The sequence below is a fragment of the Nipponia nippon genome, unplaced genomic scaffold (assembly GCF_047370975.1).
Source record: "Nipponia nippon isolate SJK-2023a ecotype South Korea unplaced genomic scaffold, ASM4737097v1 scaffold_5, whole genome shotgun sequence".
In the NCBI taxonomy this organism is placed as follows: domain Eukaryota; kingdom Metazoa; phylum Chordata; class Aves; order Pelecaniformes; family Threskiornithidae; genus Nipponia; species Nipponia nippon.
Window position 1 is genome coordinate 88,585,265 of NW_028262369.1, and position 24,195 is coordinate 88,609,459.

General features: G+C 42.6%; 2 protein-coding genes across 6 annotated transcripts in view; both read right to left on the reverse strand.

The window, feature by feature from the left end:
• The window catches only part of HACD2 (3-hydroxyacyl-CoA dehydratase 2), a 28,031-nt gene extending 14,179 nt beyond the window's left edge, over window positions 1-13,852 (reverse strand). Inside the window, exons 1-4 of one of the 3 annotated variants that reach the window (XM_087732523.1) lie at window positions 13,682-13,852; window positions 7,141-7,258; window positions 6,770-6,788; window positions 2,260-2,348 (exon numbers count right to left, since the gene is read on the reverse strand). In XM_087732523.1, coding sequence (XP_087588649.1) covers window positions 2,260-2,348; window positions 6,770-6,788; window positions 7,141-7,258; window positions 13,682-13,812 — 357 coding nt within the window. In that variant the 5' untranslated portion in view covers window positions 13,813-13,852. Of the gene's footprint in view, window positions 1-2,259; window positions 2,349-4,947; window positions 5,067-6,769; window positions 6,789-7,140; window positions 7,259-13,681 lie in introns of those variants that run through there. The other 2 variants (XM_087732524.1, XM_087732525.1) reach the window with 2 other exon arrangements.
• A 2,627-nt stretch (window positions 13,853-16,479) lies between these two features.
• MYLK (myosin light chain kinase) overlaps window positions 16,480-24,195 on the reverse strand; it is a 219,619-nt gene continuing 211,903 nt past the window's right edge. For all 3 annotated transcript variants that reach the window (XM_087731529.1, XM_087731530.1, XM_087731528.1), the window contains 5 exons: window positions 23,967-24,119; window positions 22,816-22,939; window positions 21,475-21,604; window positions 20,464-20,583; window positions 16,480-18,635 (listed from right to left, as the gene is read on the reverse strand). In XM_087731529.1, the coding sequence (XP_087587655.1) occupies window positions 18,388-18,635; window positions 20,464-20,583; window positions 21,475-21,604; window positions 22,816-22,939; window positions 23,967-24,119 (775 nt within the window). In that variant the 3' untranslated portion in view covers window positions 16,480-18,387. The remainder of the gene's footprint in view (window positions 18,636-20,463; window positions 20,584-21,474; window positions 21,605-22,815; window positions 22,940-23,966; window positions 24,120-24,195) is intronic.

Genomic DNA, 24,195 nt, shown 5'->3' on the forward strand with positions numbered 1-24,195 from the left:
CAGTGCTTTAACATTTGCCATGCTTTAACATTTATTATAAATACTTCCATATTGAATTTAACAACACATCAGCACTAAATTCAACAAAAAGCACAAACACGTTAGTGGCAACAAGCATGCGTCAAATCACATCACATATCTAGAAGTGTATTCTGACAGAAAGGAGGGATGCAATACAGATGTTTCTTCTTTTAACTGTATTACATATGAAAACAGTCTGGAAAAGCAAGAACAAGTCTCACTCAAGAAGTTAAAGAGGAAAACTGCATTTTATTTTACAAGAACCTCATCATGCAACTGCATAGCTTACAAGTTCCATAAAGCTGTGTGAGAATTTATTCCTGGACTTCACCATGAAGCTCACTTGTGCAGACAGCCTTTAGAAAAAGTAGAACACTCGTGACACTTTCAGTACGTCTCCCCAGGTGAGACTGCATGCTCTCTGGTTGGGGGGAAGGGGAAGGGTCAGAATACAGCCTCTTCAGTTGATATATTTGTTCTAAGTCACAGGTGAAAAACTCATCACAGGATTCCTCATCCTCACCATTCTTATGCCCGCTTTCTAAGACATTAAAAGAAAGTAACACAGAATACAGTCTCTCACAAGACTTTAACCGAAAGACCACACAAATGTGAGGAAAAAACGGCGTGTAGTATTGTTGAAAGAATCCTCGTTAAAAAAATCCTGTTAAAAATTGAATGTTAGGCTGAACTCGTTGCTCGCATTTTCTTCGATTTTGCTGGTTTTCTCTGGTGAGAATGTGGGCATAAGTTTCAAAAAACCTAACCCACAATCATTTTACAGACTTCCCTTTGATGTCTAACAGACAACACATGGAATAATTCTAATCCATGCAATCCAACCTTTAACATTTGGCTTACTTCAAAATCAGGAGGCAATTCATAAAAACAGGTTATCACTGTTCTTTATGAAGCACCACGTACCCCAACATTATACAAGTAACAAGCAAAACTACAGGCATATTTCTTTAAAAATATTTTATACATGTATCTGAAATCTAATGTCTTGGGATTACAGCTTTTTTTTGGTCAGAATCTAGTATTTATCTCCCGTGAATTAACAGAGACTGGAGTACATTTATTTGCACCAAAAGTGAAATCCTTACAGAAGATAAGTATTTACAAGATTTTGAGTTTATTGAGAAAAATAACATTCCTCCACTTTAAAGTAGCATGAAACTAAGGCTCCACATGAACAAGCACCATAGTATCAGAAAGGGCTGTTATTTATTAGGAACTACAGTGACTTATGCTACTCTACATGTGGATGGACGCTCTGATAACAGGTTTGGAGTAAGGAAGAGAAAGCAGCTTCCCTGAAGACTTTGATAATGAGACAAGCTCCTTAAGACATTTTCCATGTCAAGTCACAAAAGATCTTATGCATATAATGACACTAGATGACCATCAGTTATTTCAGGCAGCCATGCCGACACTGGCATCAAGACTTAATTTCTTTCTTTAATAAGAAGAAAACCAGTAAGATTGGTTGGCTAAAGTAACGGCACAGATGCGGCATATCTGGGCTACTACAAGGTATTCAGATGACATGAAAGAGCCAGTCAGCATGATCGGTATCAATTAAAGCATGTTGAGATTTTAAAATAACTATCAGGAATAATTTTCAAACAAGATTGCTTCCAAAAGATTCTGCAGAGATTTGTATAAAGTACAGCAATATTTGGTGTGGTAAGCAATGAGAAAATACACGCAGGCCCAAAAACACACCTACGCTTGAATGTAAGAAAAAATGAATGAGGGACACAGGGAAGATTATCCTGGAAAGTGGTAACAGAGAACATCCAGGCATTGCTGTGCACAAACAGTTGAGGGGGAGCTTCCACATCCCATGGTAAAGAAAGCAAATTGTGGATGAAAGAGGGGACAGTGAGGAGATTTTGCGATTAATTATGGCACTAGTGAGATCAATGCTAGAACACTGTCCCAAATTCTGCGTTCCGTATCACACATCAGAACCTCTAACTTTCAGTAAGGACTGCAAAATCTATTCAGGAGCTAGATGTCTTACAGCGAGAGAATCAGACCTCAGTCTATTTGATTGTCAAGAAAAGATGATTTCAGATGTATTTTTATTTATTTTGATTCACAGAAATTCACATAAACAATTTGACACTGGGATACAAACAGAAGTCATTTTAAGGAAAATAAGACAGCGATCAACACTTGCTTTTCACCATGGGTCATTAGTTTTTCTATCTATTTTATAGCTTAACTTACCTCTTTTACACTATGCGTTACTGCCCACGTCAGGAAAACCCTTGACATCACTTGGAAAGCAGTCAGAACAACAGAAGAGGGAACAATGCCTGGAAGATATTTTGCAATTAGTAAATATTCCTGACTATCGGGGTGGGAAAATAAAACACAGCTAAGCCAAAGTCCAATTATTTGAAATTTTTGGAAGAAAACCATTTAATTTTTTTTTTAATTTGAGAGTATGAAGTCTGTCCCTGTGGTATGTTTATACAGCCTAATGCACTGCAATCCCCTGGCAATACTTTGTGCATCAAAATGCAAATAAAAGTAATCAATCGTAGCACATTCTTTAATACACAAAACAGCTGAATAAGATGAGATAACTTCAATCAAATAGCTTTTGGCATATAGTCTTTCAAATAAACCCTGTTTAATTAAAATACCCAAGATACTCTTCATTACTGTGATTTAAAAAGTAAAAACAATAAAGATGTTTTAAAAACAGCAAGCAAAAAGTGTAACTACTTTGAAGAAACACTGATCTAGCCCATATTCTGACAGATGCAGCTTTTATAATTCCTTCCTGGGAATACAACCTTTTAAAAATACAAAACAAAACCCAAGAAATAGCTGATGCATTGGTAGGTACAGAAACAACTGTAAGATTTTCTCAAGGAAGCAGATTTCACTGATTCTTCTAAGCAAGTTCTGAGGTGCTGATTAAACTGCCACTAAAAGGATCCTACAGAGCCAGGTCTGACAGAGCAGGATAGTTTTAGACTGCAAGATTACACAAAATTTCTAAACTTTACAGTACAAAGTTTTATTTTCTCCCAATAGCATGATGAAGACAAATGCAAGAGCAGTTGCAGCTCCTAATACACAGTAAAAAGTGCTTCTAAAACTAATGCAAATCACAGCAAGCAACACAACAGCCTCAGAAAGATGTAAAGACCAAATTGGAAAGTGGAAGAGGAAGAAAGAATAAGAAAAGCCAAAAGCAAGTTTCATTATTTTCAGTCACACAGTCATTATGTTAGTCTTCTTTCAGAGGAAAAAGAGGGAAAAAATCCTACAAACACAGCTCTCTTCAATTTTGTCATGTATTGTTCATAATCTAATTTCTGTTGTAAAACCTCAGGGCAGAATTTGTTACTCAGACAACATAAAGGGGGTGCCATAAAATCCCACAATCTGTACTCATTAAAGGCTCACTCCTACAATATAACAGACCTTTTCTTTTATACAATTTAGATCATCCCTTCCTAAGCAAGATAAACTAATGTTCTTGCAAAGACACTATAAATAAGCCAAAAAGACTGTGTAGGAACCATCCAAGATTTTCTAACAAGTAAGACAAACAAGGTTTTTCATTGCAGCCAAGACAATGCCAATCTATGCTGAAAACAGGAGATCAAATAAGCGACTCACCAGCTACAATTTATGTAAACTTTACTTGCCTCTAATTATTTACTCATGGTACCGAAAATGTACCTGACAATTTTAAACTTGGTATTTTTAAAAACATCTGTCACCACTTATCCAGCACTGCACGTACTAGAGCAGTGCTTGACAGGGGGCTCAGGTCCAGAACCAAGCAGCAAGTAAGCCGTGCCCAGACCTCTTCCAGGTCCTGGACCAAGCCTCCCACCTCCAGCAGGAAACCCTCCAGCTCCCAGCGAGTGCTTCCTCTCTCCCCAGGAGTTCTCGACTGAGAACAGGCTGGATGCATAGCTTACAGGCGGAGCCCTCGTACCCCTCCTAACTCAGCAGGCTAAAGCAACGTCAACCAGCGCCAACTTTGGCTTACCCGAGGTTTACTGGTAAGCATCACTACGGTAGGAAGGCTGGTACTGTAGTGATTCTGTAGGCTGTGCCTGTACTCGCCAAAGCCGCCTTACTTTTCTTCTCCATTCCCTCCACAAACTCCCCGTACTACTACTGCTTCTTCATTTTGGTGGCTCCTATCACCTCTTCCCATACCAAGTTTCTCCAGGCAGAAGCTCTTCCACGTTATCAATGCCATTCATACACGTAGATTCTGTCTGCTACACAAGTCAAGGAATTGCATGTTCACTTTCCATTTGCCTGTCCTTCAGTCTCTCCTCTTGGTCTCCGGCCTACATGTTACCTCCTCTCTTCACGTAGAGCTCTCCATTTTTTAAATTTTTGCCACATGCCAAAGTTCTGTTCTCAGCCATGCTTGATAGAGACATTCCCCTATCAATCTTCATATTTTGAAGAACTTGCCTCACAGATGCTAACATTTCAGATTCTACTGAAAAGATGTGGAGAGAAAAGTTATGCTGATACACACAGCCATCTGTCACAGATAAGCTCCTCTATTGACAGAGAATTACAGCTCTAGTTATAGCAATTAGTTTAGCAGGGGCAAAGGAATCTGCAAATTTCCTGTTTCTCCTTGCATAGAAACTTTTACCAGAGTCAGTAGGACTACAGCAGACAACAGCAGCATATCCAGCTGTGCAAAACCCCTCATTTTATTTAGTTGACAAATGCTGCCATTAACAGAAAAAAAAAAATAAATCTATGGGCAGTTATAAAGTGTTTTTTTGTAAAAATCTTTGTTGGGGAAAGGAAAAAGATGGAGTTATAACGCCATAAAATGTTGCAACATTCCACTAATGTCTCTCTTCACTAATATTAAGTTGTGTGACTGAGGATAACATGGGCTAAATGGATCCACACCTCAAATCAACCGAGTCAGGATTGTTAGCTTTGCACACAGACAGCCTGGTACAGTCATCTTGTTTGCTGTTCTGCTTCAGCCTGGAAGGTGAAACACAGGACTCTCTCCTGCTATTCACCGATTTGCGTGGACATATACTCTCTGAAATGTGAGGAAAAGATAATCCAATTAAGTTTTTACACTCTTTCTTAGATTTAGTACCAGTAAACATTGGCATCTGCACACAAGTTTAGCTTAAGAAAACAGCAGAGCATTATAGACTTAGGATGGTAAAAAAGCATTTTATTTGCAAGTTTTTTTTTTCCCCAGTGTTCTGAGATTTAACTTCTCCTTCTTGGTTAAATAAGACTTCAAAAATTTCACATTTTATTATTCATTTTTGACAAATTTTTTAGAAGTATGGTTTATTCTGGTAAAAAAACAGTAATTGATATTTAGGAAAATAAAACAGTATTGGAAGGATTGCCTTGGCAGCACAGGCAACTATATGATACGTATCGCTTACTCCGAGAAGCCTTTACATTAATTTGAGGAGCATATGATCATTTATTTATTGGGATGATCCGTGCACAGTCTATAAACTGCCCTTTATAAGGTAACATTTTCAGAGTAAATGAATTATTCAGGAAGGTGAGAACTACTTTATCAAATACAGAATTAGACTGCCCTCTGCTGACAAACTTATGTATATGATTTTTAAGTTTTCCAACTACCACATTTGGTTATTAAAAAAAAAATATTTGGCACAGGAATTCAACACAAACCTACTTGTACCACAGCGATACACCCTCCAATACGTAGATTGTTTGTACGATACGTGAAAAATAACAGGTCTGTAGCTGCAGCTTTAGGAACCTTAATGCCACCTTACTCTTTAAAAAGTACCTAGCAAACATTCAGACAGGAGCAAAAACACATTTAAAGTCACAAGACCAACTACCTCAACATAAGACAGTCTCTTTGTGAAGACTGGATTGTTTAGAAAAAAATCAAGGTTAAGCAAAGGTATGCAGACAGGCACTGCTTCTTTTTATAGCACATCGGCTTTGATCTTGCAGAGACTGTGACACATCATCTATTCTATGAACAAAACATCCAAATGCTGAGGCCAAACCGTTCACCACTCATGAGGACGAACAAACCAGACAAGATGCAATCCTGTCACTCAGACATCAGACTCTTCAGGCTGACTGAACCATGACACTGCTACTGACCCCAGGCCATGTATACACAACTGAGTTCCTGCTACCAAGCTAACAAACAAGCCTCACAGTACAGGCTAACAAGAAGTGTTGAGTGAAGTCTTAAGTAATTCTTACTCTCCTAAACAGTTCCATTAAAGCACAGCTGAATCTGAGAGAAAGAGCGGTTACCCCTTCCTGATTTTACAACATGTATCTATGTTCTATGGATGTGGGCAAAGTTGTAGTGCTTGAAATGTTGTTTTTATTAAAATTTCAATTACTTCCAGCTAGAGATTTTTTTTTTTTTGAGGAAAGACAGAATATTATAGGATGTAGAGATGGAGAGTAATGATCTACTGTAAAACATTTATAAACTGCTCTAAGATTTGTAGCATTAGAAGGATCTAGATAAAAACAGAATGTCAAGCAATTGAAAATCTGTTACACTATTTTCCTTTTTGCAATTTAGCTTGTCAGATTATTTAGTAAAAACTGGAATGTACTCCAAGCAAAAAATCAGTGAGTTATGCAAGAATTAAATCTGGCAATTCACAGACCATAGCATTTTTAATGCTAATATATTGCTAAAACTTCAGTCTTCCATAAAAATAATAAAACTGAAAATTTGCAAGCTTACCAAATGCACAGTGCAGAATCTAGAAGAAAAAGAAAAATTCAAATCACTAACATTTCAAATGAAGCAATTCAGAAACACATTTAGTTCTATCACAAGAGCTTAAGATTCAGGATTTGTATTTCAAAGAGTAAGCTTAATGTTTAGCTCTGCTCCCCCAGTTAAACAGCAGTCAGTAAGCTCCCTCACCACTTGCTAAAGGAAAAATTCAGCATTTGTGTGAGGCATATTTCTTAGGTTTACCTTCAAATCACTCTATAAATGCTAATGACAAAACAGGTACCTAGACAGCACTGTTCAAAGGCTGCCTTATTTCTCCTAAAGAAAACACTCATGCAAGTATTAGTAACTCCAGGGAAGAAGACTACACCTACCTCAAGCAAAGCTCCAGTTTGGAAGAATTTCAGGGGCTTTTCTATTGAATAGTAAAGGCTATGGTAGCTACCTTTAGCCAGGTATGCTCGAACTAGACCAACTGCAATAACAAGCCATCTGAAAGAAAGAAAAAAGTCTAAGGTAAGGAGACATTAAGCAGAGCATAAACACAAAGAAATCCTTCATCCCTCGTTTGGTATCCGAGAAAGCAACAGGCATATAACTGTCCTGAAAGATACTAACTTTTTGCCTACCCTCTGCAACACTGAAAACATTGGATTCTCTGCAAATTTACGAAAGTTAAAGATATGCATTTTTAAAACAACTTTCAGCACCAGCATGATACCAATACCTTTAATGTCTCATTTTTCAGTGAGCTGTATTTAATTTAGTTATGGAAGGTATTCATGACATTTTATATAAGACTGGCATCACATTTTGTTTAGCTTCAGCAGAAAACTATTTATTGCTCGTCAAAGATCTCTTACCATACCACAACTTAAAGAAGTATAACAAACAATTCAGAGTCAGAAAGCATTCATTTTAATGTTTCAGTTCAGAGTAAACCCTTAGTCTTTATGATAGACCATCCAGTTTAATTGCTAGCATATATTTTATGAGAAACAGTTATGGGTAAGTAACTGCAAGAAAACTGAGCCTGCTAAAGCCTTGAAGGCAGCGATGGCCATTCCTGTACCAGCTTTCCTTTTTAAGCAACAGATATATCTAGGCCTATATAAGTAGTGCCTATATAACTGCAACTATACTATAAACAACGTGACCGGGTAACCTTGATGATTTTCCCCTCGGGTAATTTAGGAATCAACCCTAAAAAAAAATTTTCCTCCAGTCCTGGCCGATGCAGTAACATCTTTCACTACCACAGCTGTCCAGAGTCGGTGTTTGCCTACAACCTCACACATTCTTCAGTGAGGTCTAGGACGAGCCACAAAACTAAGGTGGGTACACCCCGGTAAAACACTTTTTCATCTGACATTAGCATCTACAGTTAATTTAGTTTCCAATTGCTTGTGGCAAACATGAGGAGAAGGTGTTGGTCAACAAGAAGTGGGAATCCTTACCTTACCAGAGACTACCAAACTTTTCACTGACACGCTCATCTGGGCTGTCTTGCCCTCAGCTACTCTTAATGCCACCCTGCTTTACTTCCACCTCCCTCCAAACCTCGAAGTGCTGCTACAAAGCTTGTGCTAACAGTCACCAAGCGTCTCTGCTAACAATGGTGCACCTCAGTGGAAGCGTGTGTAGACATGTAGGAAGTCCCCTAACTATGCAATAGCTTTTTACCCTTCAGAAGAAAATCTGCAGCTGTGGTTTTGTAACAGGGAAGATGAAGAAATTCCCTTAATTTCCAGGATATTAGATGCTTAAAAGTACCACATTAGCTTAGGTATTACGAAGTATATACAAATACTGTCCCAAATGTAATAGTTGTTTGAAATACAGTGTAAAGTTCAGATTTTTCCATAATAAGTAACTCTGGCATCCAACTTTGTGGTCGTAACAACATTTGTTAGTACAATTGAAAAAAAAGCTATTTCATTTCTGCCTGGACTTCTCCGAAAACTAGCACCAAAGAAGAGCAGTAGGAATGGGGAAGAGAAATGGGGAATGAGAAAAAAGCCCTCCCTTTTTTTCAATAGCAACAAGTTATTTCAGTTAAAATGGTCTTGTGAAACAAAAACCCAAACATTTGCCAAGTAATTGCTGTTTACAAAGAAAGAATCAGATATATTTGGTATGTGGACTTCAGTGTAGAATAAACCAGTAAGTGCTATAGTATTAATGACTCTCCCTTGCAACACTAATTGCTTCTCTTTTAGCATAGTAAATCAGAGCAGGTTGGCACCGTCCTGTTCGTATCTGTCAAGTTTCTCTGTTTCTCCTTATCTTCTGCGTTTGTTGAGAAACTTTGCTGAATTGAGCAATTTCTCAGGTTGCACAAGATATCAGCTCTTGGTTGTGCCTGCAAACTGTTCTCACCTTAACTGAGCGATTGGTAAAGCACATGGCTCCCAGAGGAGCTCCAGCCCCTTGCTCATCTCCACCCTCCTTGCCAGATCACTGATTCCAGAAAGGCTGTACTTTCCATCACCAAAGACCACATCTCTCTTTTACTAATAAAATTATTGTACTTCAAAATGCATTTAATACAGATCAAAGTATTAATCTGCACAAAATTAAAAGCTGGGCCTACTTTGTGTTGAAGCTTTTAGTACCTCTGTCCTGCTTCTGTGATTCTTAAATAGTTCTTTGCCCTCTACGATTAGAGAAAATGGAATAGGAGTAGGTGAAAGCGAGGAAGATAAACTGAAAAAGAAACTTGGTGCAAAGTTTAAAAGGGCAGCAAAAGGCACCACTGTCACATGGAAGCTAAGCTGGAAGTTTTTCCAGCTTTCTCTGACTGAGACACTAAAGTCTCCCTGACATACCAGCTGGAGTTACATTTCATTAAATTACCACTGCCATGCATGTAAACTTTAAGCTACACTCTTACACTCTTTGATGAAGCCAAACTAAGGAAAATAAATACTGCATACACACAATGTAATTTTTTTACTTTCAGTTGCTCTAACTTGATAAGCAAGGTTAACGCTCAGGTCCTCAGTTCAATTCTGTTTATTTCTCTTACAAATGATAAAAAGGTGTTTTCTTAAGCAGAGTTTAATGAGGTTCTGCATCATTTATGCAAGATAATACAGCAAAGCTATGCAGTAAATGAACCTGAAAAGGGAGAAGTGTACTTTGACTCTTAACGAGTCAGTGAAGACACGGACAATGAAACTTCTAACGCAGAACACTCTGCGCTCAACACTGCTAACACCAACTCTTGTGAATTCAAAAGCTATTACATTAAGATCTATCTTGTTGAGTGAAATCCTTTTGAAATTCATTGTTTATACCACCCTCAGCTACTTCTACCCAGAAGTACTAGTCAGTTACAGCACTTGACTAAAAATAAGAAACATCATCACATTTTAAAGCAGCTTATCAAACATTTACATCCAACTCTAACAGCATGCCCCCCAGCCCCCCATTATTCAGTGATTTCAGTCAACCCCAGCTTTTCGGAAATAATTTCCATGCTGCATCTATGCCTCCAGAATGAGCCTTCTATGCCAGGTCAGGCATGGCTACATGACTTCACACTGTGATGGGAAAATAACAGTTTGAATGCAAGAGAAGAAAGATGCAATGCTTTCTACACTGTAACGCTTTGAGCCATGGTCAAAAAAACCTCAGCAAGTACAGCTGAGAACCAGCTGCAGGACTGGTTATCCCTGTTGTGTCACGTCAGTCCCTTTTCTGAAAGAAAACACCCAAACGTGAACCAAACAGTAACTGTACGCAGCTTCATTTAGGGTTCCACAGGTAGGTATACTTTTTCTACCATTTGCTCTTGCAAAAGCCATTGTATTACTAGGAATCCATATGCCACATGCACTGCAGCATAAAATTAGAAATAAGGTCTATTACTTTTAGAATCAATAAGTTTTCTTTAGCTAAGTCAAGATAAATGCAAAGTAAACATAATAATTATGCCAAGATTTTTCAATTGTTACTTGATCCATTTTAAATAAAGCCAATAGCTAATGCAACTATGATTTTAAAACATTTACTCTACTACCTGTTTATTGCATGACAAAGCTGTTGTGTGCTTCAGTTTAAAAGCCACCTTTTTGTAAAACAAAACCAAAAAAACAACTTAAAAATTTCAAAATCCCATGTGCTTTTACAGCATCACTTCATCATCTGAGCACCTTCAGATTTTTAGTGTTTTCTTTTCACTCTTTCCAAGGCAGCGCTGTCTGAGAAACCAAGTCTGAGTGCTCTGACTGACACGGGGACAGTAACTAATTACTGCCACCAACTGTGTATCAGTCTTTTCATATGAACAACTGAGCTTCTGCCGACCAACCCCTGAAAAACTACCTTATTACAAAGTCTTTTAAAAAGAAGAACATAACTGACTGAGGGTTTTTTTCCCTAAGCTCAACATTGTATACGGTGGAATAGCAACAGTGTCCAGGGGAAGTGCAAAATCCTCATCCATTTGAAGACAAGTTATCAGTCAGAGCCCTCAGTGACCTACCCCAAAAGAACAGCAGCGAGTGACAACGCAGAGGTCTGAACCCTGAACCCAGGACTCCTATGGTAGCTCCCCAAATTGCAGAAATCATCTTATCACAAACACGTCCAGAAAAAAGCAGCTCACGTTAAAGCGCCATAAGCCACATCCCACCCAAGACTGGAATTTTCTAGGAGGTTTGGTGTAAGTCAGGAAAACAGGTAACATCATGATCAAGATTTACATGACAACGGGAAGCTAAATATGGATTTACGCTATTTATCTCTGAGTTTCTAACACTTGGATTTGTTTTAATTTTTTCTTGTGAGGAAATAGAAATTCTACATGCTCAGGAACTTGCCTGTCATGATAAAAAGTTCAGGACCGTTAAAGAAACTCTCCATTTCTACCACCATTTCTCTCTCAGGTTTTTGAGACCTTTTAAAAATGTAAGTGATTTAAATATGAGCAGCTCAATGAGCAGGCAATGTTTTTACTTCTAAAAGCTCAGAGAGGTTAACTTCTTAATGTTGTGCAGGGACCTCACAAAAAAACTGAAGAGACATTCTGACTGCCTGTACTGTATTGTATTGCTCATGCAATTAAGTATTTCTGAAACAAAGAGATTCATTTTTATCAAACTGGTGGGTAATTATCATTCCCCTCCGAGTGAAACACCCTGCAAACGTCATCCAGAGGCACAAACCTGCTGAGCAGTTCCACTTCACAGTAACACGCCTATCGGGTAACGGGCGTAAGGAGCACCTTACAGAACTGAGCGCTCCACACAGGTGTAACCATCTTACAAGCTGAAATAGCACCAGCTGTCACCAGCAAAGATGAGAATCATCAAGTCCAATTGCCTTAATGAAATAAACCGTGTCTATTTTAATTCTATCCTACTCTTCCCCCAAAATACGGAGACTAGTCTGTTTCCCTGACTCCTCACCCAACAGGATTTATCTAGCAGAAAACAGGCTCATTCAGGATCCATTTTAAAGGCTCTTTTCTCCTCCCACCCAAATATCCTCAGTCTTTCAAAAGATGATTTTATTTTTATCTGGATTCCAATAAGACTCTACAGCCTTTAAAAAAAAAAAAAAGTATCCTCTATATGAATTTGAGAGTCCCCAATAGTTGCTATTTTTATTTTTGTGCCTAAGAACACCCAAGCATGCACCGACGGGCCCAGGTCTCCATTTTGCCACCCAGGGCAAGAGCAGAGCATCAGGCAGGCCCAGGAGCCCACACGCTGTGAGCGGCAGCTGTCAGCTGCACCCCAGGTACGTGCCAGCTGAAGGGCTTGTGGGGACACCTCGCAGGGCTCTAGAGGCTGGCAGCTCCACCTTCGTAACTGCTACCACAGGGAAACTCCCTGCGTTTAGGTTCACCTCTACTGAAAAGTGCTGGAGTCCACGCCAGGGACGCCGTGAGGCGAGACCAGCGATCTACACAATCACCTAGATGAGAAAACAGTTGCAGAGCAAATTACGGTGTCAACTATAAAACAGAGCAGCTCCCGGACAACGCGCACTTGTGCTGTTCCGCTTCATTTTCTGTGGCCGGGGCAGGTGGAGGAGGACAGGCCGCAGGGGGGCCCGGCCGGGGCCCAGCGGGCTCACGCCCGGGAGCTGCCGCCGCCCAGCCCGGGCAGGGGAGAGGCCCCGGGGGAACCCCAGGCCCGAGCCCCCCCCGCCGCCGGGTTACCGTCCCGGCACACGACAGAGAGAACCGCGACAGCAAGCGCAGCAGCTTTACCGACGCGCGCCAGAAGCCCCCCTCCAGCAGGAGGGGCAGCACGGGCGGCCTCGGGCTGTGGTTTGTTAACGTCATCCAAGTGCGAGGCACCAGCGACAGCACGAGGGACCAGGGGAGCAGCACCGTCCGACACCCGGGCGGGCTCGGCTCAGGCTCCTTGCGCCCAAGGGGAGGGCGGGGGCAGACACGGGGCAGGGCGCGGCGGCAGCAGCCCCTCCAGCCCGGCTCCCCGCGGCGCGGAGCCCCTCCAGCCCGGCTCCTCTCCCGCCCGCCGGGACAGCGCCGGGGCCGCCGGCCGGAGCCGCAGCACCGGGGCAGGCGCAAGGACCCGCACAGGAGCAGGCACGGCCGCAGCCTGCCCGAGCGGGGCCCCCCGGGCGCGCCGCCTCCGACGGGACGGGCTCCGCCGAGCCCGCAGGCGCCGGGGGGAGCGCGGAGCGCCGCCGCCGTAGGCAGAGGGGCCGTAAGAGGCGGCGGCGCCCGGCCGCCCCCCAGCCCCGCCAGGCGGAGGGCAGCCGCTGCGGGGAAAGTTTCCCCGGTGCGGGGGAAGGTGGCGGCGCCGGCCGGAGAGAGGACGGCGGCCCCCGCCCCAGCGAGGCGAGCGGGGAGCCTGGGTACCGGCGGGCGACGCGCCCCTGCCCGGGAGAGCCCTCGCCGACGGCCGCGCCCGGCGGCCCCGCACGCCTCCTTACCCCGCCGTCATCACCACGTTGTAGATAACGAGGTAGGCCGTGGCCAGGGCGCCCGGGCCCTTCCTCCGCCGCGGCTGCTGGCTGCCGTAGCCGTTGTCCGCCCGGCTGCCGCCGCTGCCAGACGCCGCCATGTTGCGGCGCTCCCGCGGCCTCCGCCCGCTCTCAGCGTACGGCGGGGCCGCGGGGCGGGGCCTCCCGGCGCCGGCGCCGCCATCTTGGAGGCGGGCGGGGCGCTCCGCGCAGGTGCCGGCCCTCCCGCCTGGCGGCCCGGGCGCGGGAGGGAGCCCTCGGGCCGAGCCGCTGCTGCCGGCCCGGGCCCCGGGGGCGGTGCGGGGCACAGCCAGGTCCCCTGGTGCCCGCAGAGCGGGGCCCTGGAGCGGGGGCGGGTTCCTGGGGAATTGCCCTTCGTGCGCGGCGCGGCCGAGGGGAGGCCGGGCCTGGCGCTCGCGGCCCGCTGACCAACCGCCTTCCCCGCCGCGGTTTAAAGCAGGTTAAAAACGCCCCTCTGCGGCCTCGCTCCTGCAGGAAGAAATGGGTCTGTCGTTTCCTCAGAGAAATGAATAGCCTTAGTTTTCAAGTTGAGGTTATTTTAGGAACATTTAGTAGGTTTTCATCGCTGCTGTAGTTTAATAAGCTGCTGAAGCCAAGCACAGCTGGAGCTGTAACTCCTTTTCTGCTGAAGTTTTATACAATAGCAAAAACCTGGATAGCGTTACTTTGATAGCAGCACAAATTGAAGCATACTCTTCTGGGGAGGTACAACTAGAACCACCTTCTCAAAGAGCTAAAATGAAAGGATGAAAATACATCTTTTTTCCCTACAGAAATTGTAAATATTCGGTGGAGTTACTTCTCAACTTCCAGAAAGAATTCTCATTTATTGTTCACGCTGGCTGCGGCGCAGTCCCTACGAGCAGTGCAGAACAACAGCAGAAGCCTTTCCCCCTCCCAGCAAATTCTGCTGTCACCGAAGCGTTCGTGCGGCCTAACGAAGGCGTGGCGGTACGTGCGCGCCTCTTCCCATCAGTAGGGATCAAAATTCCAAGCTTTATGAGAATTTCATTCTCAAACAGCAGTGTTTTAGTGCAATGTTCTGGACCTTTCTAATAAATACTCCAAGAAATTTTAGGGAAACAGATCATTCATTATTCATGTATGCAACTAAAGAAATTTTCTACGTTTTCAAAGCCTGACACTCAGGACAGAGGAGTATGGAGGCTGTGAAGTCCTGTGCTGTCTTCCTTGTCAGCAAAGAGAAACAGCGATTCAGAAGTTTTTGCGTGCCACGCATACAATTCGCAAAGGTCTCTTCATCAACCAGAAATATGTGCAGGATGCTTGGGTGGTTGGACAGGCCTGTAATTAAGTAAATTAAGTTTCTGCAAATCCAGAAACCTGAGTAGTGAAAACCAGTGGCCAGTCCCGAATTTTCCATGTCTCTTGAGAAGACTGAATTTTATACAAAAGAAATACAAGAAGAATTAAGCGGTCCATCTTGGGCAGTACCAATGTCTTGCATAACCTCTGCTATTGGGGATTGTTTCAACCCTACCACACCCAAGAGCGGCTTTCCGCAAGCATTGTACAGCAAGACAAGGTTTATAGGAAGCGGTAATACCTTCTGTTAGACCAATTCGGATGGCTGGCAAAATGAGACAGGATTTCAAGTACATAAAATATCCTTCAGTGGAAATAGAATTCTGTTCTTCAAACAAAACAAAAGATTCAAGGTCAAGTACACGTTGGAGTCAATTGCTCAGAGCTGAATTAGATACCTATCACATCAGTTTTGAAGTAGAGGTCATTGTTTCCTGCAGACTAGAAGGGATGTTAATGGGAGGCAACAGGGAGATGGTAAGCTGGTTACATCCTTGGGGAAAAAGAAAAATAGGCACTTTATAGGCTGTGGGACATGGCAGGACTAGTAAAGAAGGAGAGGGAAGGGAAAATCTGTGCAGGAACACCAATATGGAGCCTGTGGGTTTTGATACCCAGTACGCGAACCTACAGACCTTGCCGTGCCCACAAACCAGGCCATCAGAGCCGGACCTTTTACCGCTTTATGCATCTGCCTACCTGAACGGAAACCAGCAGCCAACGCGTAAAGTTAGGTACATTCACAAGATGGCAGAGCACACCGTGCGAAGACGTCTGTTTGAAGGGCAGAAGATTTGCTCACGAAACGTGTTGCTGCAAGCAGGACATTTCTCAGTCTTTGCTTTAGGGAGTTTCTGTGTGGTGCTGCATGGTCCGTGGTGTCTTGGACTGCACGTTAGAAGTCTGCACAAAGGCAGCGCAAGCATATTTGCTAAATATCTTCATCTTTACAGTGTTTAGGAACACTGATAGAACTACACATCTACGTTTAGATTTCCCTGAATTTTTTTCTCTCTTGCCCTTGGGGTCTTTCTGAACTATACGTTTCTCCACCGTAAGGGAATTACCTGTAAAAGAAAATCACAGCTGTCATGGTGCCCCATCCACATTTACGCTTCTGTTCACGGTGAAGGGTGCGATGAGGCTGGACACATGCGGCAGAGCACGCGGCTACCACTCGGATCAGCCCCAGGCTGCGCCTGGCGGCATTCGGGCAGAGCAGCCTCCGCGCCACGCTCGCCTGTGCTGGCGGGGTTGGAGGCGTGCAGCAGCGCCGCAAAGATCAAGGAGGTTTCACTGTTGTCACCTCATCCGTTTTTGTGCCAAGCAGGCCTTGGGACAGAATAGGAGAAGACCGCTGTGACTGATGCGCTTAGCCAACGTGAACGCGGTGATGGCTGCAACAGAGTATACAAGGAGCGTGCTTTGTGGTAGTATTTATTTAGGAACCGTGAGTAACTACAGCCGTAGCGTTCTCATCTTTGCAATTCTGATGGTTTAACAAACTGGGAGAACATTAGCATATTTTTATTAAGGTACAAAATACACCCCGTTGTTGCCTAAAACATTTTTAAAAAGTGAGAAAAGCTCTGTATGCTCTAAATCAGATTCAAAACCTTTCTGTATAAGGAATTGTGGCAATACTGTGTTTAGTATAACAAGAGGTTTTTATCAATTAAAAAGGAAAAGACATGCTGGCAATCTGAACTTAGCAACAAAGAGTAAAGCAGTTAAAAACCATTGTGTCACCCACATCAGTTGAGCTTTGAATGTAGAAGAGCAAATCATATGAAACATACACAACTAGGTAATATCAAACAACCTAAGGCTGATATTGTACACACCTGTATTAAAGTACACTGACTACTGAATGGTGAGGATTTAAGGTAATGGTTTTTTTTTAAAAGAGGTAACCTTTGAAATGCAAACGGTTGCACTTTACACACAAAAAGTGGAAAAGAAAAAGAATCACTTTTGGAATGATACATAGATATAAGACACACTGGTTTTGGATTATGCATATCACCTTGCAGCCTCTGATATTACCTCCGAACAACAACAAAAAAAAATTTAAAAGTGCCAATACTGTGAAAGGAAAGCAAAGTTACTAAGTCTGAGTGCATTAACCATTTCTGAGAAAAAAAAACAAAACGGGTTCTGGATTTTTTTTTGTTTTGTTTTTCTGCATTTTTAAAAAACGCAACAGCCTTACTGGTGCAGGTTCAAGACAAAAACAAGACAGTCAAGCTCATAAGGTAGAAACAGGTCCTATATAGGTTAAGATTCTTTGGAAACTGCTACGTATAAAGGAGTTTGTAATCCAGGCTACTATCTTTTTGGCTACTCCAAAAATCTGTGGGAGTTTCCAGCTTATCATCAGTTGAAATCTGTTTTGCAATCGCCAAACAAATGCAAGTAGAACTTTAACTAACTTGGGATTCCATTCACGCACATGCACGTAGAAGTCACTGATTGTGCAATAACCTGGTTTTTATCACAGCAGCATATATATGAATCATAAGTCATTATTAGACTGACCAGAACAACAGGAAATATTCTCAGTCTTTGTGTTTTCAGTCTGTTTCTTAAGTAGGCAGCTGTCACTGCACAGAAGTGGCAGGCTCTATAAGGGAGAGGTGACACGGCGCGATCAGCTGGTTAAAAGCAAGATCAGGAGTATCTCAGGAAACCACCTGGCTGTTTAACTTCAGCCAGTATTACAACGGCACTAACAGCGCACTGGGAAAGGGCAGTGCTTTGAAGCTAGGGCCGTGAAATTCTGTTTACAACAAATGAGAAATGAACCGTACCAACATACAAATTGCAATGCTGGCTGTGTCAGACCTTCCCTTATAGAAGCTACTGCTCGGGGAGCCGCCTGTTTGTTTCTTAGGACGGGAGAGATTCACTGCGTGTCTGGCAAACGATTCCTTGTAAAGTAGATCTTGGGGAGCCAACTTAGCGGCAGTTCTGGCTGAGGACAGTGCCGGTACAGAGCAATGAGCTCAGTAAATAGACTGTTTTTTTAAGATGTTCAGAATATAACTGTAGACGTGTTTTCCATATATTTGATTTTAAAAATAGACTGGGCAACTTAGTTGATGACTTGCTTAAAGTAAATCCAATCATCCTAGCAACTTAAAATCGCCTGCTGATTTGAATTAATGCCCATACATAAAGCAAACAGGTATCAACTGATCATGCTGAAAAAACAACCCCCCAAAGACCTACATATCACACAAGGTGCTTTTGATAACTTGGTTTTCTGAGCCTTATAAGGAGAGTCTTTAAATATATTTTTTTCAATTTTTTTTTCTTTGAGCCTTGTTTCATTCTTCCTCCTCCTCATCTTCATCTTCTCCTTCTTTTCCCATTGTTTCCACAAGGAGTTCTGCGGTGCACGTGGCTTCCCCAAGGCTGTTAACAGCTTTGCAGGTGTATTTGGCATCATCGTCCCCACATACTTCAGAAATAGTCAAAGAACAGTTCCCATCCTCATCGTAATCTATCTGGAAGTGACGGGACTCCTTGACAGGCTGATCGTCTTTGTACCACATTACCTCAGGGTCAGGATAGCCTGCAACAGGGGAGAGAGAACGGCAATTGCAATAAACGAGTATTAACAGAGCTGTAATTACTTTAAGCTTTAATTCCCCATCTGTCTACGGACATGCCGATATGTTGATATACAAATATTTCATTGAATTCTTTTTAAAATAAATGTAGATGATGTGAAGCTTTTTTACTTCACATTTACCTGAAACAACTTTATCATCAATACCAAAAAATTGGAAGTTAGCACTGAGGTACTCACTAGGTTCCGCTTTCCACTACTTGAGCAGTGACTGCAGACAGCTGTTTGTGTGTCTCGGACATCAGCCAGCGAGGGACTCTCAATAGTGTATTTGAGGCTTACCTTACCTTGCAGCTTTTGTGGAAACCACAGTTCCCAACACTGCTACAACTACAGTTTAATATCCTCCTCAGGTTGCTTTGTTGTGGCTATTCTGAATCTTCCTCCTCCTAATCTGCTCCTTACACACCAGCCTGTCCTGTACCGTGACGCTGGCCAAGGCACTCCCGTTTCCTATTTGCGTTTGTTAGGATAAGCGAGGGAGTCTAAGAAAAGCATTTTGATGATGCATCTCAACAGGAGTTTTGGAGCCTTTTGTGAAGCAAATGGCTCTGCTATACTGGAAGCACCCAGAGCAGGGCTGCACGATGCTTGCTGGAGAACAATCCCTTATACAGTACTCTTGGCTGCTGTAACAAATTGAAGGCTTGTTGTCTCAGCCAAGTTCTGGGCTGTGACGGGAGGATGACTTCGCACTGAGCAGAAATAAAGTGCAGGAATCCCTAATACACAACGAACACGACAGCGATACACTGGAAAGGTTGGAACATCAGCTGTGGTACATCCATCTGTTTTATTCCATGCAGTCCTTATGCACATACCCCTCACGCTGAGCATCCATCAGCAACAATAATCCATCCTCACATCTCCGCTGTGAGGTAGGAAACACAGGCAGTGAAAGAGATGAGGAGCACAGAAACAAACAAGCAGAAGGTCAGTGAGGCAGTTTCTGAACTTCATCTTAAGATTAGAAATTGTCTAACTTACACACGTGCAGTGCGGTACCGACTCTATCCATTTTGTCTTAACAGCTCTTCTCTTCCTCATTTCTAGCTTTCCTCAACAGCTGTGATAGAGAAGGTTCAATCTCCTGGCAACAGAAGTGCTAACGGTCTTGGCCTTCAGGCTGTTAGGCTGACCAAGCCCAAGCTCCTTCAATGCTTTCTCATAAACTTTTTCCTTCCATCTGCATATTCCAGTCTGAGTTTTCTTTCATTAAGTTAAAAAAACCAAACAATACAGTACTTTCTAGATGTGACTTTCGTAACCAGCGCAATGATACTATCATTACTTCTCATGCAAATACGCTGTTAGGCACTTCTTTGCCTTTAACACAATGTATGTATGGCTTCAAGTTATCTTGAGGTCACCTGAAACTTGTCTGTCATTTCAGACAAGTGACTACCTTCTTATTCTTGGTTTCTGGTCAGCAGTCTCTAAGAGCGTACTCTTGCAATTTGTGATGCTACATTGCGTCTTGTTTTTACTGTCTCTACCCTCAAAAATCATCTTACTGTTCCCAATTGCTATTCTGAATTAGTGATTCACACATTGACTCTTGGAGACTTCTGTTCTATGGCAAGCACAGAACAAGCCCATGCAGCTCCAAATAATTGCTGTTATTGCAACACATTCATGCTGTGACATGCAGATATTGGTATGGCACCAACTCAGCAATAATACAGGAAAAAAAGAAAAAGTTAAACAACAGCACAGTGCAGAAAGCTGGCAAGGAAGGGAGGAAAAAACCAGATAGGCTAATTCAAAGTACCTTCAATTTTGCAGTCAAATCTAGCAGCACTTCCTTCCACAACCTCTATGTCAAGGATTGTTTTAGTAAAATATGGCTTTACATGGGGCTTTTCTTCAGCCACTTCTTCAAGGAAAGCATCTGGAGGAGAGCGAAGAGATAGTCAATTATTTTACAGGGCATGTTCTCAAAAGATGCATTTTAGTTTTTAATTAACAGATGGTAATGAAAGCGTCTTTTATTTCACTTAATTCTGTAAGGCTAATGGGACAGTGAGGACGTTAGCTGCTTAGTTCTGTGCCAGTCTTTCACAGCTAGACAAAGATTCAGGCCATAAATAGAATGAAATCAACGTGCAGGCCACCACGCTACAAATCATCTTTATTTTTTCCCTGAATTTGTTTCTAACCAAACCTGGACTTTTGCTAGTCAGAGGGGTAAACCAGTTCAACTTGTGTCAGGCCCGCAGTCTATCTGGATACGTCAAAATGACTTGCTTGATTTTCAGAAGTGTCAAACATCTGCACCTCTGATTGCTGCCCACCACAAATCCACATTTCAAATGGGGATGTAGGGGAATACTGTAGACACATTATTTTTTTTTCTTAAATGCCGCTGTTTGAGGAGCATGGTTAATGCAGCGTACATGTCTTGGTTAGAGCAAGTGTTAATACTTTACTGCTTGCTCGCTTGCATGAAAAGGCAATACATCACTGTAATCGTTGTATAAACATGCATTCCCAAACTGATAGAAAGCGCAACTGACAAATCTGCCTTAATTCTTTGGCTTTAAGAAGAGAAGATTCTACTGCCTGTACTTACACTGGGGCATTTTGAGTAGCAGAACAATATGAAAACAACGAATTTTTTATAGATTTCTTTAAAAAAAAAGGAAGATAAAAACAGAGAGAGAGAGAGAGAGAGAGCGTGCAGGAATAACCAACTTGATGACTGGTCTCCACCGTTTTGCTAAAAGTTTTAGTAAGATTGATTCACAGAGTGGTAAAAATATGGTGCAGCAAAACTCCTTACCTTCGTTCTCTACTTTGTCTGCGTTTATAGGGCTGGTAGGCGAGCTCCCAGAGGCCTTCCTCCCACTCATACCAGAAATCATTGCCATGGACGACAGTCTTCCTATTGCTCGGACAGCATGGCCTGTTTTCTAAGACATAACATAAAAGGCTTCTGATCAATCCAATCCAACAGGCATGTGATTTTCTGTAACAGTCGTACTTCGGACAAATTATCTGGGATCTCTGCAAACCTCGCTGGAATTGTTGCACAAACTGCTTATATATAGTTCTGTTGTTTTAGGAGAGACAGAGCAGGCTGGTCTGAATTACCAAATTTAGTTGCAGATATAAACTTCCCCTGATGAACTCATACCTAAATGAATGTCTCTGTTAGCTGCGGATAAAAAGAACTGTGCGAGAGGAGGGCCAGCAAAAAAGCTATGTCCTGTTTAACTGGAACTGAACTCTGGTGGCGGCCGGCTCTCTCAATAGCCATATGGGCTGGACTGAGTTTCATCAGGGATGAATAACCAGCTAATATGAAATGAATGAGAAAGTACCATCTGCATGATGGCAGCAGACCTCTGACAGGCTCGAGAATCAACCACCAGGATACTAAAATACGCTCAAACTACGTTGCCTCTAGTACGGACACTTGTATTTTTGTACAGCTTGTACGAGCTCCTAAGAAACATGTACAGTAGAACGTAAGAGGAAATATAAGGTAGATTTACAAAATATTTTGTAGGCTACTCAAAAGGCTGGATCCAGGATTTTATACGTCAGCTCCCCTTGCTATCAGAACAGCACAGATGGACCTGCTACAACAGTTCCAGCATTAAGAAAAAAGAAGATACGGAGACAAATATGTCAAAGAAAATTATAAACTGATCTGACCGAATCCATGAGAAGCTTGGTGCTCCAACAGGACAGAACTACTGGCTTGGGAGAATGAAACTACCACAAAATGAGGGATCTTTAGAGAGGCCAGGCAGATAAGCTTTTCTCTAGCTGTTCAGGTTTGTTAAGGATAACATAATCCCCTGGCCCTCAGAGGCATGGAGAGGGTAGGGAGGAGAGACGTCACACTCCCAAAGGAATAGGAAAAACTGTACTTGAACTCATACGTCTTTTAGTAGCCTGAAATGGAGTCATCGCGTGTTATCTCTATGCAGCCGTGCACCCTCCTACTGCTCACCCGTAGAAACCAAACCTGCTTTACTGCATTCATACACTGGCCACACTGGAGTTTTCACCAGCAGCAGAAACCACCTGGCATGACATGTTTCTCAGAATCTAAACGTTAGAAATAAAGAGACTTATTAGGATAACTAGCCCAATTCTATGTCCTCTTCATTACCTGCCATTTTCTTCTGGCCATATATTTCTTCATCCTATCTTTGGAAAGTTTTTTGGCTTCCATGGTTTTGGTGTCTTTTTGCAGCCAAGGATGCTGAAGACATTGAGTACAATTAAAGCGACTCCTGTTTTTATACAAAAAGACTGGTCAGTGTTGCCATTAATAATAGTTGAACCTACCTGCTTTAACATTATTTTGCGCTCTCTTTTCTGAGAGCTGATTTTTCTGTTTCCTAAATTTAGCAACATAGCTCACATGGCACTGCTTTCTCAGCCGTGCTTACTTCTTAAACTCACTTTCACAATTTCTGTGGTTTTTTTTGAGAGAAAACTGTGCATTTTTAAGCGTTAATAAAACATTAAAAAACAAAGCACGAAAAGCCATATGTTTTAGGCATGGAACACATACAGCAGAGCCACAATGGCAATGATTCAGCTACCTCATGCTGGCAGAACCCTGTCCCAGATCTCCTTTCCTTCACTTCCAGAGATTTCCCCTTTCCCACCACTTCATACCCTCCTTCCCTGCAGCACTGAACATTCAACAAAACAGAAATGTCCAAATCTGTAATCGAGCCACACCCATTCTTCACTTTGTTCATGGTACATGGATAAATAACCCTCTGTTCTCCATCCACCCGATTGCAGACTCATTGGAAGAAGTACGTTTTCTTTCCTTGGTTTGTTCAGTCTGCTGTAAACAGGCCTTCCAGCTCTGTTGGTTTTTTTTCTTTCTTGCTCAATTACTACATTTATAGGAAAGCTGCCTACTCAGAGGTACTGCGCTTAAAAAGCAACACAGGAAATAAATCTGGCAAAGTTGCAACTCATTCAGATCAAGACAGAACATGTCATGCAGGAATCTGTGTCACACAACAGTGACGATAAGAGTAGTCACACAAAACCTCAGGGCGCATCTTGCCCGAGGGAAGGGAAAAGCAGACTGAGCGGGCGATTAGAAGGAGGCCTCCATTCAGACCCCCGCACGGTAAAATACGCAAGAGGTGCACACAGACAGATGGGCACACAGAGCTCCTTATAAAGTATCGCCAGAGGTGCCCGCATCAACGTGGAGAGTCACAGTGGGGAAACAAGAATGACAAGTTCAGCTAAATGCAAACATAGAAAGTGTATCAAGTCCAACAGCTTTACTTCATATCTTTCTTTAGTAGATTGCTGATAAAGTCCTTGGCATCATCAGAGATTTCATCAAAAGCCTCATCATCGAAGTCCCACGTTGCTGAGGTAACATTGGCTAGGGTTTCGTTGTCGTTGTCTCCCATGAAAGGAGAAAGTCCGCTGACCCTGGGGACAGAACAGACAGACAGGCGCAAAGCAAACAGTGTCAATTTGCGAATTATCAGAGGAGCAAATTAAAATC